The sequence below is a fragment of the Melospiza georgiana genome, chromosome 8 (genome assembly GCF_028018845.1).
Source record: "Melospiza georgiana isolate bMelGeo1 chromosome 8, bMelGeo1.pri, whole genome shotgun sequence".
Classification (NCBI taxonomy): domain Eukaryota; kingdom Metazoa; phylum Chordata; class Aves; order Passeriformes; family Passerellidae; genus Melospiza; species Melospiza georgiana.
Genome location: NC_080437.1, coordinates 22404612 through 22422309, shown reverse-complemented (window position 1 = coordinate 22422309; position 17698 = coordinate 22404612). Strand labels below are relative to the sequence as shown.

Here is a 17698-nt window from a genome sequence, read left to right as displayed (position 1 = left end):
ATAAGAAAATGTCTAATCATTTTTAACTTACCAAGAGGTAAGAAAAGTAGATTGTTTTAATTCTTCATTTTAAAAAAATAGACCAGGTGCAAAAAAAAAAAAAAACAAAAAAAAAAAAACCACCCAAATCACATATGCAATTTCCACTTTCCTGAGTGAAAGTGAGAAGAATTGAAACATAAATGAAAGTATGTGCATCTCTTTACAATCACTCAGGGTTTAACTGTAGTAATCTTCAAATCACAGAATCTATTAGGTTGGAAAAGACCTCTGAGACCATCAAATCTGATCTATGACCCAACACCACCTTGTCAGCCAGACCATGGCACATCCAGCCTTTCCTTAAACACCTCCAGGGATGGTGATTCCATCACTTCCCTGTGCAGCTCATTCCAATGCCCAATCTCCCTTTCTGTGGAGAAATTCTTCCTGATGTCCAATCTAAACCTCCTCCGATGCAGCTTGAGACTGTGTCCTCTTGTCCTGTCACTGTTGCCTGGGAGAAGAGGCCAAGCCCCACAGAGCTACAACTTCCTTTCAGGTAGTTGTAGAGAGCACAGTGGAAATCAATATTATAAATTTTGGCTCTTTATATTTACTGTAGCTTTAATCCAGTCATTGTTGCAGATGTCTAAAGCAAACTCTGCAGCTGCAGCATGTTTAATTCATCAAGATGTTCTCAAGGCTGATTATATCACCATTATAACTTTATAATTTTAGAGCAGCATCTGCCAAAATAAGACTATAACTTCCAGTTTTACAGAATCATAAAAAATGTGTCTTTAACTGTGCAAGTAAACTTCTGCAAGCAATTTTTTCAATGTAAGGTAGTATGGAGTAGATTTTCTCAGATGATACCACATAACTGACTTAGAGACTGCAACTAATGTATACACAATTAAACACTATGAATATTACACAACTTCATGTAATAAAATGAGGTTAAAAAAATCATAGACAGCTCTTCCTGATGATAAAATTTTTTGAGAAGTAATGTGTTGGGCAGTAAAAGGAAAAAACACCTGCTTGAAAAACAAAGCTGGCTTTTTATTAAGGAGACATATTTACAAAGTTCTGGCAGTGCAGGTAACCGCCCAACTACCTGCAATCAGTCTGGCTTCCTCAGAGCAGTTTCTGTCCTCTGAGCCACCACAGGAACACATGAAAATGACTTTGTGCACCAGCAGGGTCACTGTCAGGTAAGCCATGTTTCAAAATAAAAGTCACAACGCAGATGCAGACTCAGCCACAGAAAAACTGGAATATTATGAGGGAGGCCAGAGGCTCAAGGATGTTGCCAGGCATGGCTGGAAGGGCTGCCTGCTGCAAACACAGAGGTTGGCTGTGAAGCAGCTACTTGGGCACACCATGGGCAGTAGCAGAACCCAGACACCCTGAAGCCAGCTCACCAGAGCATTGCTACCATAAAATAGCCATTTACTGGGGCTGTGATCACACCTTTATTTGGCTTTACAGATGCCTGCTAAGGCAGGCAGGACAAGCCCTGCCTGAAGAGTCAGTCAGGGTTTTTGTAGATAGGAATTCACTCTGCAGGCAAATGGTAAAGGACACTACAATACTGATGGTGAATATTGAGGGCAAGTGAGCTTCACAGTCAGAAAGAAATCCCAGGATAAATTTCCCCTTTCATGCTTATTATGGTTGCCCAAGAAAAAGTAAACTCTCTCTTAAAAAATCTGGGATCACAGAATCTTACTATATTCAGCATAACTGCACAGCACTTAATGGCTTGAAAGGCTGGGTCCCATTATGAAGTCTTCAGAGCATCTTGTGAGTTTGTTATTCAGAACAGTTATATAAACCACCTCTCTTGTTATTCAACAACTAAATAACATTTCGTGCCATTCAAATTCATACAAGGTTTTTTAAATGCAAAATTGTCATCAATCATCAATCAGTCATCTGAATAGTGTCATATTTTTTCCAATATTTCTCTAATAGAAAACATTAAGGGACCTATTTCCCATCTTAAATTTACATGGTACATAAAATTAATAACTGCTTTCTGCCTCAATGACTCTTCAAAATAACACTGAGCTCATGATCCTTCTCTTACAAAAAAAATCAACCTACAATGTCAGTGCAAGAACATTCATATGCAAATAATTCAATTAATCTATTATACCCCAAAAACTCCATCTATTCTTTCACAAAAATAAGCAATGCTAATTATTTACATCACTTCTTTTTGCTGCCATGAGCTGCATAAAGTAATAATCGGACTTGAAAGGGATTTTATGGAATACTGTGAAAATAAATGGGTTTATACAAGTTATAAATCAGAATTTACAAGACAAATTCAATCCTCCAATCTCACACTTGGTTTGATAATTTCCATTAGTGAGTGGTGTGTAAAATGCAGGAGAGAGACACTTTCTACATGGCCACAATCCAGCTATGAAGCTGTTCCATATGCCATGCTGACATGAAACAGTTAGATCCACTAGATCTCTCTCTATTTCACCCAGGTAAAAAGCTGTCAGGATGTTGTCAAAACTTGCCAACAATGCCCTAGTACGCACACCACTAGTCCAGAGACAATGCACATTGCACACAAAAAAATTTATTGTGGGTTAAGGGATAATTGCCTCCTAATCCAACAAAGAGGAGTGTCAAAACAACTGTTGATGTCCTGGTTTCAGACTAAGGACCTTAAGTTTTCCAAGAAAGAGCCTACTGTTCAGCTGACCTGACTTATGCTTCACACAGAAAAAATGGTTTGGTTTTTTTTTTTGCAAAATCATTTCTATTTTTCTTAGAGAGCATATTGTTCACTCATTATTCAGGAAAGTTTTACAAAGAGAATTTTATTTGCCCATTCATAAAAATGTCGTGCCATTTGTAGCAGCAATAGTACCACATGACATGGTGAACATACAACTTTTCTTTCTTCCTTGTGACTGATCAGTGAACCCTATTCTGTAAGAGTGGGGATGTTTGACCTCCAGCTGGTGTAAATCACAGGAACTACATACCTCAGGTTGGACTATACATGTGCTAATTTCCATACCTTTAGTACACAGTTCTACAGACACACAGATTTGGACATACACTCATCTTTTTATGTAAAAGAGGCTGACAGATAATTGGCCGCAAATTTTCAATTTTTTTTGTCACAATTTTCCTAAGAAAGGAAGATCTATAAAATGCCCTTCTTATTACAGAACTGAAAAAATCATTAGTTTGATAATTGCACACTGTCTTCCAAAACCAACAAATATATGAAAAAGATTCACACTAGATAGAAAAAAAAATAAATCAAGGTTGAGGAATAATTTCACAGTGTAACTTTGTAACAAGTCCCTGGAGAAAATGTCTCTTCCTTTTGTTCCCATCTGCAAAGCTATGTAATTGATTCCTAACTGCTGTGTTAATGCTCCGAATTCCTGGCAGAATCCCTTTGGAAATACATTAAAGTAAGCAGGATTCTCTCCTGCTGCAGCCCTTTGAACAGTGGAATCTGGGATTCTGTGACATCCACCACGTTTCAACAGAGGGCCACAGTGCAAGCATCTGGGCCAAACAGCTGATAAATATTAATATAGAGTACAGAGTATACTGAATTATATATTGAAATGTAGAGCAAATCAGGAAATTGTTTTCTTTTGCAATGAATGACATTCTCTTACAAGTACAGTTACATTCCACCAAATAGAAATTAAATAAGAGCAAATAATATTTGCTATACACGGTTTATTAACTTATTATAATGACTTGAAAAATTTTAAATGATGACAGGCAAGTGTTTTTTAAGGAAAGGACTTAATCTTCTGCAGGATCAACGAATAGTTTGATTCTTCCTGATCTTCCTATAGCTTTTTCTGTACACACACACAGACTAACAAAAGAAAAAGAATGAAGCAAAAAGGATTTGGTCCAGCTCCCAAATTCTACCCCAGTCAATACCCCAGTGACTGTCAGAGCTGTGCATGAAGGTTTGTCTGCCTGGACAGAGCCAGTGACATAAGATGACCTCTCTTCAGCAGACCAGGAGAGAAATATGGAAAAGATGTATTTCAGTTTTCACATATGGTGCCTAATTAACCTTAATTAAGCTTGTGTTGAGGGATCTTGAGCAGCTTGCACAAGGGATATCTGCTTCCTGGTTTTTTTAGCTTTAAGAAAGGAAGATTTCATCTCAAAAAGAGAAATACACTTATGAAATACAAATTTTCATCTTCCAATCCAATTTTATGAGGCAGTACAGATAAAATACCCATGTTTTTATTGTTCCCTACAAGTCAAACTATTTTAAAAGAAAAGAACAAGGATTATAATAAAGTAGATTATCTGCTCTCCTCTCTCTCTTTAGTTTAATGTAAAAAATAACCAACAAACCTACCCTAAACATTTTACAATTTGGGCATATGTTCCCTTGTGTAAAATTAAATTATTTTTATCACTTATTTTAAGCTAACTACTCTGATGACCCTAGAAATGAATCAACCTTGGCAGCCACACAATTTACTGCAAATGTCTCCTCTTCGACTATGGGCCATCAAATTTCACAGACAGACACCACTGCTATATTCTGCACATTTCTGATCTTAGTACACACTGGGTGGCAGTATGGAAGGGTTTTGTTCAAACTGTCATTTGTGGGAGTAACCTAATACAAAATTGTAAAGTTAAAAATATTTTTAAATATATTTGAATTTAACACATTAGATTATAAATATTCGTATACTTGCCAGAGAGTTCTCTCCCTGCTTCTTGTTAGAATAACACTACTTGAAAAAAGAGTCTGTGTTAAGCAAATTCAGTGCTCCCTGATCTGAAATTTTTCATATTGCATATTGCCTGAGAAGTTTCTTTCTGTGTGGAAAAAGTCAGCTAATGTAATTTAGCTATTTCTGAGACTGCAGCAGAAACAAGAACAGAATTCTGCTGTGTCAACACATTAACACAACTTCTTGTGTTTGAAATCTGCAGTGCATCTGTGGTTTACAGCAAAAAAACCAGAATCTGGAAGCAAGCTAGCTGTGTTTGCAATTAAATGAGAAATGGCAGACCTAGATATTGGGGGGCAAGGGGGGGATGATGACAGATTTGAAAGCAAAGTCCCTCCCTGAAAGGGACAGCTGACCAAACCATGTGCCTCAATTGACATATGGAAATCATTGATTAAGGACTTTGTGGTCAAGACAGTTGAAATTTTCCCTGAAGATTTGGTCTGGGTATTTTGGGTTTCATTCAGTATGGTTTTTGTTTTGCTGGTTTGTCTTCTTGCCCTTTGTAAAGAACTCCTGCCTTATGATATTTTCTGAGTTCTGCATCTCTTTAGGTCAATTTCTTCAGTTTTGGGCAGTACAGCTGAGGAACTGAGGAAATGTAAATTGAGACTCAGACATGTAGAAGGTCTGGAGACTAAATTACAGTTACAGCTGATGGTTTGGGGAACCACAACATGGGTATACACATTTCTTTGTATTTTTCAAATTTCCAAGGCAGATACTCAACAGGAGAAACTTAAGGCAGGACACTGCAAATGGAGGGCCTTTGAAATCAATGAATGTTTAAGACTTTAAATCTTTCTCTGCCTCAGCTCTTTACTTGAAAATTTGGGATGACAAGAACATCTTCCTAGAGCATACTGTGAAGATAAACTCATCATTTATCTGTGAATCATCCTGACTAATCCAGTCAAAAACACATGGAAGCTGACATTTATTTTTTTTCCCCAGAAAGATTTTAATGATATATCAATTATAAAGCCTAAACATAGTCAAGAAAAATTGATGTTGTTCATAAAAGATCTGTGTCCATTTTTCAACTCTGAAAGTCTCAGGGCTCTGAGTAAAAGCAGCAGATATAAGGATACAAACTCAAACACCAAGCTAGCAAATTTTGTTGCATACAAAAAATAACACTGGCATTCCTCAAATTCTTTGGTTTTCCCTAGTGCTATTTTTTGTTACACCCAAAAAGCTATTGACAAAGCACATATCAATGTGCAGATAATAACACCAACCATGTTACGTTAAGGAAATGAGTTTATATCTTGAATACTTTTAAAATATAAAAGACAGGCAGGAATGCACTGACATCATCCCTGAGTTTGTGAAGAAACATCCTCTTTAGACACATGATAGCATATTTACCTATTATTGATTTTATATTTTCTTCTGAAGCATCTAGTATTGACAATTGCTGGTGACAGGATATCTGACTAAATGGATAATTAGCCTGATAATTTGCCCAGGTTTCCATGTGAACTGAGGATGCTATAGCATCTGGACCTGATGAGCACATATGGAGACAGCTGAAATGGAGTGATGGCTTAGCTCACTCCTTAGAAAGAAGCAATGAGACAATAGTGCATGTAAGCAGGGGTGCTGAAAGCAGTCTCCATTCTATAAGGAATACATAGGAAAGATTAATGTAAAATCTTGACATGGTTCTTTGCCTTTCCCTAAATTGACATCAATAAGCATCTTCAGTATTGATTTTTGCTTATTATTTAAATGGCCTTGTACAAATACAGACATTAAGCCAGATAAATGCAGAGATCAGTATAACTGCAGCCAAGAGCCTTCATACCAGAAATTATACCAATTACTCCCCAGGCTGCCAAGCCAGACTAAACAGAACTCCACCCAGACTTCTGAATGCAGGGCTTTAAAAGCAGGATGATCCCTAATCTCTACTTAGTGTCATACCCTGCAAAAACTTCCTCAAGCCTTCTAACTGAGCCTGTAGCACTCAATAGCCCCTCTTCCTTTGCAATGTCAGACCAATATGAGTTGAAAGTGTGCTGGGGACACAGAAATTACCTCTCCTTCTGAGACAGAGGGGCAGTGAAGTGCCTTTTTCAAATACTTGCAGATGGTTTGTTCTCAGTTCTGTGAAGGCTGCACCGTTCCTATCAAACACAAATGTCTAATTCATGTTTCTTGTTACATTTCAGGAATTACCTCACAATTGCCAAAAAAAAAAAAAAAAAGGATTACAGGATTTCCAGACTTACTTATTCAGATTTTAATCAGACTGTTCCAGTGAAACTAAATCATGTGAAGGTGGAACTGTTTTACCACCAAACGGATAATCAAGCTAAAATATTCTATATACTTGAATATAAAAAACTAACTGGAAATAAAAGCACATTAGCTTTATTTCTGAGAATAAACAGTACCTTTCTCCTGTCATATAATCCATGGTTATCCAGTATCATCTTCCTCTCATGGGCAGCGTACCTCCGCAAGTCACGTCCAAATTGCTGTCAAAGACAGAGCAAGTATCAAACACATGCACAAACCAAAATTCTTATCCTTTTCACCTTCTAACACCAAACCAAATAATAAACTAAGGACCAAAAATTACTTCTATTAAAGGAATACAGTCTGATAAAATCAATCATCTGAAGAGATAAGGAATCCAAACATTTGCATCTGTCCGTCATTGCAGTTGGTTTCTGTGACAGCAGTTGGGCTCTGTATAAAAAAGCAAACCTGTGATGGGCTCCCACAGTCTGGATGTGGATTAGCCCAACAGGGAGTAGGAGCTCAGTGAGGCATAGAAAACTGAAGTCATTTCCTACTCATCCAAAGGGCCTCACACTGTGTGTTTTTAGTGTAGACTCCTGTCGACAGAGTTGAGAGAAGGGCTTTTAAGTTGCCAAACACTTCCAGGATAAGAAAAGACCCCAAAGTCTGCAGAACTTAATCCAAAGTCCAAATAAATACATTTTGTTATCTCAGAAAAGTGACTGAAGTAACTCAAACTCAGCAGGAGAACACATCAATTTCAACATTTTGCCTGGTCTAAGCCATCCTGCTTCCAATTAACCTGAGCAGAACAGAGTGGCAAGGCACCAGTACTGCTTCCAGCACATCAAAAAGATAATTCAGAGCAGGCTCAGAAGCTCTCCATTGTACCATGCAAACATTACCTAAAAAATGAACATCAGAAGGCAAATATGTAGAACAGATTAAAAAATAATTCTGTCTGGAGAAAGATTAATAATTTGAGTTTTGAGTTTGCATTAGGTAGAATTTTTTTATTTTGAAAATAGTGTACTATTTTATATTATGCCAGCTAACTAGTGTCTATTGTGAAAGTAGCTATCATTTCAAGTTTTCTTATTAAAACATAAATCAAAATATATTTTATTCTGGTTCAAAACTAATGTCTGATTTTAAATTTTTTCCAGTTTTTTACAATTTAAAGGAGTCAATTTAAATGCAACTGAAACAAAACATTTGATCTAATCCAAAAAGAAAGATATCAAATTGTTTTCAATTTCCTACAAAACAAATTAAGTTCCAATTCAGAATATCTCTTCCTCAAATGTTTAATTTCCTGTAATTATGTGACGCTTTCCAAATCATCTCTACCCAGTAACCATTTAAATTGCTTGTTAACAGCATCATGATGTAAAAGACAACATAACTGACCAAAAACCTAGCTCTCCAGTTCATAAACCTAAACACTAAGCTTCAAGGAAAATAGAGCTTAACTCTCCTAGAGAGACATCCATAAATGTTAGTGATGAGTTCATCAGCTCCAATCCATGACCAGTGGTGGATGACAGTATGAGATGGGATGTGTGGACATCAGGAATATTATCTTTAAATCCATGAACTCTGAATAGTTCTGAAACAACAAAAATGTGTTTGCAATGCTAAGAAAACATACAGTGCTGTGGTTACTTACCCTGGAGCCTGTCCAGCCTAACAGAGCATATGGATATTGCTCAAAGGGGGTTATGACCAGATCCACACGGATTGCCTTCCAGTCTTTGACTTCTGCCATTTCCAATTGTTTTGACGTGTCGCAAGTGCTGTTGTCTACTCTTGGCTGATATAATTTTAAAATTGCAAAACACTTCTGAAAATTATCCATGGCATCAACTTTTCTGCTTGGCAGCTGTTCCTTTACAAATGTTGATTCAATGATATCACAATAAAGGAGTAAGCCCTAAAGAGAAGATATTGTTCACATTGAATTGCTGAACTGGTTTTACTGTCATTCCAGAGTTTCTAGACAGTTGACTTAAAAATTCATGTGAAATGTAATTTCAGTAAACAAGGAACTGTGCCAGGGCAAATCTGGGCTAAGGAGAGACATGAAACAGCTTCAGACTTTGGAAAAATATTTGAGGGAAATCTGCACTGGTAGATATCTGACAGTAGTGAGGTCCTGCCCTGTACTAAAGAGATAGAATGTGCAATTCTTCCCCTCCCTCCTTTTCTCCTAAGCCTTTTTCTAGTTAATGTCAACAGAAATTTCTGAGTAAAGACTGGTGTGTTCCTATGTAGCAGACATCTAGAAAAATATTAGTTGTCTTGCTGAGGGATTCCAGAGTGGAAGATTCCATTAGGACTGTATCTATTGCACGAGATTTCCTTGTGACAAGGTCTGGAATCTCCATGTCTTTTGCTCAGAGGGAATGCCCATTTCTTTAGGTCCTTGGACCACTTTTTTGTTTCTGTTTTAAAATCACTCCAAAGTTTACACATTCTCTTCCTCTGGATTAGGGGTGGTTTTAAATTGCAATATTGAACTGAGAGTGCCTATAAATGGTTTTATTTGATGGCTGTCAGTTGGTAACTACGATGGTGTTGTAGTTTAGGAATGGTATTCTCCCATTTAGTAGCCCAACAAAAATCATTCTTCTTGCTTCCCCCTCCCCCACCTCAACTGAAAACACAAAAGGCAAAGATCATGGGCTGAGATAAGAACAATTTCCTGGAAACAGCAATGAGGCAAGACAGCAAACAGTAACAGCAGCACTATTAACAAAAGAAGGCATAAGACAAAGAAACAATTTACATGTAAAATACCAGACTATTTCAACCACCATACTTTCTCCCATTGGAAGAAAAATCCTTCTTCTAGGAAGAAAGTCCCTTTCTCCCATCCCTGGCAATGATGGAAAGTGGTATTGAATAACATTAGGGTCTGGCCATGCCCCTTCCCTCTGATCTGGACCAAAACCAGGACAAAGGGTCTCCAGATAAGACTCTTAATGTCCCAGGTAACAAAGAAATGATTTTTGGAAGAATACCTTAGTACTAAAAACCAGACTTTTATTATTTCTTTTATTTAGTGCAGGTGTGGTAACTTTACATGCCAATATCTTACATGCCTTAGAGAATATTTTACAGTAATAAAATTATCTTTATCACTCAGAAGTATAATTCTGCCCCCCCCAAAGAAAAGGCATATCGAAACCACTTAACAAGATATGATTTCCATGAAGAGACTCTGATATGTATTATTACATTCTTAGCCTCCAGCTTTTTGTTGATGATAGCTCCAAATTAACAATCCCATTATTCTACTGGAAATCAGTTATAGGCTCTTCATGGGTCAATGAGCCAGCCTTTTTAATGATAACTATTTTATTTGAATTGGCATTCTTTCACTTGCTTGGAATTTTTCTTGATTATGAAGATTTATTATAAATTGATATGAGAAAACTCCTTATGTAGCTTCTGCTCTTGGATTACTAGTTTCACAGTCTGCTGATTTGAAAATGCTTAAATTTAGCAGGTGCTCTGTAACATCTATCTTTAAAACAGCAATTTTTTCTTAATATTACCCCAATGTCACAAGGCACTGATGCTTGCTCTTTCCAAATATAGACTCAAAGCAGCTGTTGCGTGTTAATGCATAACTGCTTATTTTGCTGCTTTTTTGATTAAACTATACTCCCTTCAAGTTAATTTTCTTGCTTTTAATGCTAATATAAACAATTTTAATATAATTCATCATTTACCATTAATTGATGAATTCATGCTTTGATTAAGCACCAATATTCTGCCCATTTTTTGTAAAAATCTGTCAGCTACTTAGCAGTATTTTCTCTTTTTTTGCTTCATTTTTCTTTTTTGCCCTTGGAGATCTGGGACACTATCACTGTATATACCAGAAGTCAGGGTATCACCATTAATAGGAGCCAAAACCTAGGTCATATGCATTGGGATAGCATTTCTAATTAACCTAGTATAATTAGACATTGGACATCACCATCATGCCACAAAGCAAAGGTGAAATGCACTTAGGTACACTTGGAAAAGGCACAGCCTGAAGGGGCAGTCAGCTTTGGAGATTGTGTGAAGTTCTGGCCACTGCTGGCTGCAGAGCTGCATCCTTCCCATTACTCTGAGTCATGGAATCTGCAGTTCCTTGCACATTTCAGATTGGTCTGCACACCATAAAGTGCTGTAGTTCTTGTTTACACAATCAAGTTTTAGTGTGGGCATTTTAATTTCTCAAATTTACAACACCATCAAAACTACATGTATTTTTTAGAACAGTTATGTGAAGACTCTCAACAATTTTCCATTTTTAGAATGACTGCACACTTTTACTTAAATATGCTGAGTGCTGGCACATCAATAGCATTGATATTGGAGTAAATCCATGTTCAAACTGAGGAAAAGTATGACTTTTTAGAAAAATATTAAATCAATCACCAAAAAATCAATCAAATATGGTCACTAGCATTCTCAGTCCTTTTTAATTAAATGGAATTCTATTCCATATTTAGTGTTACATGCTGTCATTATTCATAATTGTTGCTAGCTGGATTAATTCTCTAAAGCTAAGTAGGATCATTTTATATCATCTGAAAATGAAATCCAATATTCCTCTGAATATGTATACATTGTTCTTCTGAAATGTATACATTGTTGCTCTAAATTTCCTTCTGAGATAGTTTAATAAAGTGAAACTGCATTTCTTTTTTTTTCTGTGAAATTCCTATATCTAATCCAAAATAGCGTGTTAATTTGGAAAAATCTCAATCTTGATGAGACGGGTGGAATTCTATAAAGTAGAAGAGCTAAAGGAACTGATGCTTGGGAGAAGTCAGGCCTTTTAGGACAAGAAGTCACTAGAAAATGGCATCAAAGGTTTGATCAGCAATGTAAAACTCAGCAGCTGCTGCATAATCCTGCAGCTGCCTTGGTCACTTTTTATCTTGAAGTTCCCAGTGTGTGGGAATGATCTGTTTCTGAGCATGTCTGGAGCAGCCTGGCTTTGACAGCAATGGACAGATCAGCACTGGATCCATCAATGAAGGTGTTTACCTCTCTATGCCATGGGCATTTGCGCTTCTGAACAACATAAAGAGACAGACAGACAGAGAGTTACATGTACCTACTCACCCACACACAACTATACAATACACCCCAGAAAGATCACATGTCTTAGTAAATGCCAGATCTTCACTTAGAACACAGCAGGAAATGGAACACTTCTGCTTTCTTTATACAATAACCTCACAAGTAGGATAATCAGGTTCAGCCCTGTACTCTCTCTAAAGAAATTTAAGCCAAGATTTCTCATGTTCAAGGCTCTAACCACCTTGCAATAGGTAAGAATTTCCTCATCTGAGTCAGAATGAACCAAAAAAATTAATAATGAATTTCGAAGAAAAATGAGACAGTATGTGTTCCCAAAGGAGCTCCACATCCTTATGCACTCTTTCATCTGAAACAAAAGGTTCTTTCCTCTGGCTTCTTAATTATTTCTATATCTTGTCTTAGAAACAGGTTTTGTTGCTGGCAAAATCCAGCTGTCACTTAATAATGAATGTGTGGCTTTCCTGTGAACCCTGTTTCCAAAAATCTGTTTCCAGCAAAAGAAGAAATATTACTTGCTCCTCACCATCCTTCTTTAATGGGACATCAAACCTTCCCCTTCTGATCCCCTCATCAAGGGTGAATACTAGAGTTTAAACCAGACCAGTAATACATTGAAATAGGTAAGCACAGGCAGGCATCTCCATCACTCATTTTCCTAAAGCCAAAAGAAAAGCAACATTATATTTACATGAATATAAAGGGAAAAACTGAAGAGTGCAGGAGTGCCTGTAGTAACAGTATCTCTTCCATTGTTGAAAGTATGTATATAACAGGAACAGTGCTAAATATAGCTATACAGGTTTTCAGCAAAAATGAAAGCATTTATTCACAGTATGTGAATGAAGCTACATCGACACAGATGGCTCAGCCTGTTTGCCCACAGACTTCCAAGGTCTAACCCACAAAAGTAATTTCTTACTTTCTTTATGAGGCTTTTTGGAGCCATTAAGACCATAACCTGTGTACTGCATCACAGCTTTTCCATTTTGCCACTCTACTTTGAAGACTTTGTGTTCTCTGTTCCCCAGCCTGTTTATCCCTGGTGATGCTGCATCAAAGACCATAATGGTGCTGATTTAGCCACTTCATTTTCAGCAGCTTTCAATGGAAGCATCTTGTAACACTAAACTTTTAAGATAAGAAAAAGGCCTTTTAAACTATTTAAAGCTGTGGTCCATAATTTAGAAGTTAAACATTGTGGAATCCTTCACTCAGAGCTGCCAAAAGGAAGCCAACATCACAACTTCCGTGATGTACATTGATTAATTTGGGCTTAGAAGGAGCAGCACAAAAGAGGCAAGCTGTGATGCAGACTACTGCAAAAAGCTACAAAGTGCTTTATTTGGTGTTTTCTTTGTGTCCTCCCCTCTCCCTTATAAATCAAAGATAATAAAAAGGCAAGAGGTGTATAAATCCTTTCTTTCTTTTTTGCATTTTGATTTTGCGGGCAGTTTGTTTTTCAGTAGTGCCAGTAAAAGCCTGTACATTACAAATGCCACAGTAGAGACGTAGCGTAACTTATATAAACCATGAAATGTCTGGAGGACAAACAGAACACAGGAAATAATTGTCCATAGGTTTAAAATATACCCAGCTTCTTTGGGTTTGGTTTCCATGACCATTGTTGTTCTGATATGCTCTACATGCTGGGATTTCCAGAGGAATCCTAATCTTTTTATCAAACTCCTGGCCACCCTTGGCCTTCCATACTCTGCCTGCTCTCCTTTCTGCCAAATAGCCCCCTTAACAAGAAAACCAGTAAGAACAATTTATTTTCATTTTCTTTTTTTTTCAATTCCTTTTAATGAAAACAGCCCAAAGCAAACTGAAAAACTTTAGTACTTGTCAGACTTCTCAGATCACAGCCATTTTTCTCAGTAATGTAAGTGGAAAAGAAGGAAAGAAAGGCTGCACTCAGGGCAGGCTCTAGCCTTGGTCTGTTGTCACTTTTCCATTCTGCTCTATTATAACAAGCATGATTTTTGGAGGACCCATACCTGGTTTCCTAGAGATTCAAGTGTGTATAAGAAGGGGAAAGACCCATTCCAAGAAGAAAGGCAATGTTTCTCATAGTAAAGGGAATATAATAACTGTGAAAGGACCTATACATTAATAATAAAATGATTGATAAAAATAGAGTACTTCCTCAGCACTCATTAATTGCCATGGCTTCATTGCTTTTGAGTAGTCTAAATAGTGCCTGCTATCAATCTACTCCAACACATACAGCTTCCACAGAGGAATGAGAAAAAACTAAAAAATTAATAATAGTTTTTTAACACTTTAAAGACCAAAATTCAACTGGAAGAAGAGGAATTCAGCTAACGTTGCATTTAACCAGGAAAAAAACAAGTTTGAGGCCCTTCCATCAAAGCCAGCTGAAAGGCTTTAACAAACTTGAAACAGATATCCTCCTACAGTCACATAAGCTTCTGTGTAGTTGGGTGTTTTTAATCTTTCATGTGTTAACCCACTATATATTAATTGAAGTATACAGCTCAAGAATCAATTCAAAAGCATCCTCTCCAGCCTGTCAGCACTGAAAGCTGACTTGACTTAGCAGTGAGGCACTTGATGATTCACCTCAGGGTGCTGGCCTTTTACTTGTTGAGAAGTAGTCTATTTCTTTGAATAGTGTTGGTAGTAAATGTTGAAAAATATCTCAGCTGGCTAGAAAAGTAGAAGAAAAACAAAAGTTCATTTTCCCCAACATACTGTATTTTTCTGACCCAGGAATATTTTAGCTACCTGCACCTGCTTTAAATGAGACACCTCCAACTTTAAAGCTGCTGGAAACTGAAGAGCTGAACAGAAAGGAAAAAAAGAGCAAAAAAACCCTCAACAAAACAACCAAAAATCCATCCCTTAGATGAGCAACTCCTCTAAGAAATGACAGAATTGTCTACCACTTTGGACTGGAAGGGACCTTGAAGATGTGTGCATTTTTCCAAACACAGACATCATGGAAAACTGTGTCAATTTTTCTGTATTTCTACACCTAAAGTTGGATCTCACTGGAGCAGCTTCCCCTGGGAAAACCTACTCCCACCTCAAGGAGAAATTAAACAAATAGACAGTTTTTCTGAAGTAAAAGAACAATTTTCTCTGACACTCAAAACTCTACCTAGCTTGATTTCTCACCTCTGACCAGCTGCATATTCTTAGGGTAGGATATTACAGAATGTGTGTGCAATTCTGATATACCCTTCAACCTTAGCATTCAGAGCTACAGGATGCACCTAGATCGTCATGGTTAGTAATCAAATAGAGCAATATCCTGCTCCAAAATACTGCAGTCAGTTGTAACAAGGCATATGACATTCTTTAAGAGCTATATAAGCTTAATTCAGTTAGAGCATGTCTTTTTGGTCAAGTGCTCTTTAGTTCATACCTGCTTTTTCCATAAGTCAATAACTTTATGCAGAAGTTCATCATCCTGTCTTGGTCCTGGATTGGTGATCAAAAAGTCTATGTCATGTCCAATATTCTTACCCCTAGAAGGAATAAATAACAAGAACATTAAAAGAGTTAAGTTCCTGTTCAATTTTGCTGTTTTCAAAGACAGCATTTTTGCTGCATTATAAGAAAAGTTGTTTGCAGAATAAAGTGATAGCAATGTTGCTTCAAACATAAACAAAATGGAATCTTTTATTTTTATTATGATGTCTATTAGTGTTCTTTATAAAATAATAATTACAATTTTTTTATCTATGTCCTCTGTTTTTCAACTAAATACTACAGGTCCATTTGCAGATGTTAAATCTCTTTCTTTCTTCCCCTTAAATCCCCAAAAGGAAGATTTTAGTCATCTTTGGATTAAAAAAAAAAAGCATAATCAAAATACAATGTTACATATTATGAATGCAGTGCAGTAACAACAGATAAACTTGTCAATCAAACTATCACAGATATTCAATATTCTTCTTTGCTTTTGATGCACATTTTAATGTACAAAACTGTGATTATGAACATTTATTGTTTCTTTTACCAGCAGATATAAATCCTTTGACTATTTTGCAGTTCTTTTAAATGCTTTTTACAGAGATGGAGATTAATTTCTTTTTTTGAGGGCAGTTCATCCTTAATGTGACTAAAGCTTGTTCATTACATGCACTAAGGATTTCATAATTAAATCTGTGTGCACAAATTTAATTGCAAATGTTCTTAATGAAAATTTATGCCATAACCTCTTGTTTTCCTCTTTTAAGTCTAAGCATTCAGCTTGTCTTTCATCTACTTTCCAAAGGTGTTAAACTGAAATCTGATTAAGACTTGGCTATCATTGGAAAACAGGCAAAAGCATGTTATTGAATGTTTCCCTTTAGAATTATAAAATGCTTGAGAACACATGAAAATTTATCTCACAGTGCAATTCACGTGAGTATTGCAGAACCAATACAAGATTTTAATTTTGGACTTGGTAGTACAACAGGAACTGCACGCACATTTACTGAGTGCAATCACTCCAGCCTAAGGAGAAATGAGCAGAGGAGAGGAGAGATTTCTGCAATGAGAATAACTCTTCTTTATGGAGTTGGTGGAGTACGCACCCAAAATCTGGAGTAGTGAATCTTATGTGTAGGACACCTCCAAATGTTTTTTATGTGTTTATGGGAAAAGTCAGCTCTTGCTGATGCTCACAAGGGTACCTGATGATATTATTCAGGAGGGCATTAGTCAACACTGTGTCAAGAATTCAGAGAACTTGTGAACTGCTATTCAAACAATGAAAATAAAACTGTGCAACCCAAAAAATCTTTTTAAAAAAAATTTAATTAAATTATTTATCCTCCTAAAATAATGCCTGAAACTGAACCTGGTTTCCTAAACTTGGAAATTTTTAGGAACAGAACTGACAGGCACACTTGTCAACTGCCATTTGTGTGACAGGAAGTCATCTAACTGATGGATAGTTGAACAGCATTAGCACAAAGTTGTAAGGAGATGAAAGTCTGGGGTTTGCATTTGACAAGCAGTCATACTCGCTATAATGCAACTATTGTGCTGTGTCTGCAGCAAAATCGAAATTGCTTAAACAGGTAGAAATTATTTCAAAGAGGTTTCAAACAAAGCATCAGTCTAGGCTTAGAAACTGAACAGCAATTCAAAGTCAAGAAGTTAGAAAATATTTAGTATTCCATGTAACACTGAGTTATTTTGTAGGATGCCATTCATTATCTCTAAAATTACAATAATAATGCAAAGCTCTTACATAGCACTTTTTGCTAACATGTCTCAAAATATTTTTCAAAGGTAAGGAATTCACTATTCCTATCTTAGAGATGCAGAGTGGCATAAGAATATTTGCTTAAAATTATTTTTCAAGAAATCAAAGGAAGAAATTGGAAGCTGATGGAATTGGGAGCTGACTCCCCATGCTTCCTCAACATCCACATATTTTAGGTTAACACCATCTACAAAATCCTGCATCAATCAAACCATAAAATCACAGGAAATCCAAGGTGCTTCATTGGCCCTCTATTTCCCAAGACAGAGAGTATTTGTTGAAATGCCCTCAGTGGCATTTTTTTTTTTTTTTTTTGGTGAATTCAGCTTTCTGAAGCTTTGAGCAGGAAAATATTAAA

At 36.6% G+C, this 17698-nt stretch overlaps 1 protein-coding gene across 1 annotated transcript in view; it reads right to left on the bottom strand.

Annotated features, from left to right (window-relative positions):
• DNTT (DNA nucleotidylexotransferase) overlaps positions 1-17698 on the bottom strand; it is a 74518-nt gene that overhangs the window by 11194 nt on the left and 45626 nt on the right. The window contains exons 8-10 of the mRNA XM_058029461.1: positions 15505-15607; positions 8674-8937; positions 7154-7237 (exon numbers count right to left, since the gene is read on the bottom strand). Of these exons, the coding sequence (XP_057885444.1) occupies positions 7154-7237; positions 8674-8937; positions 15505-15607 (451 nt within the window). The remainder of the gene's footprint in view (positions 1-7153; positions 7238-8673; positions 8938-15504; positions 15608-17698) is intronic.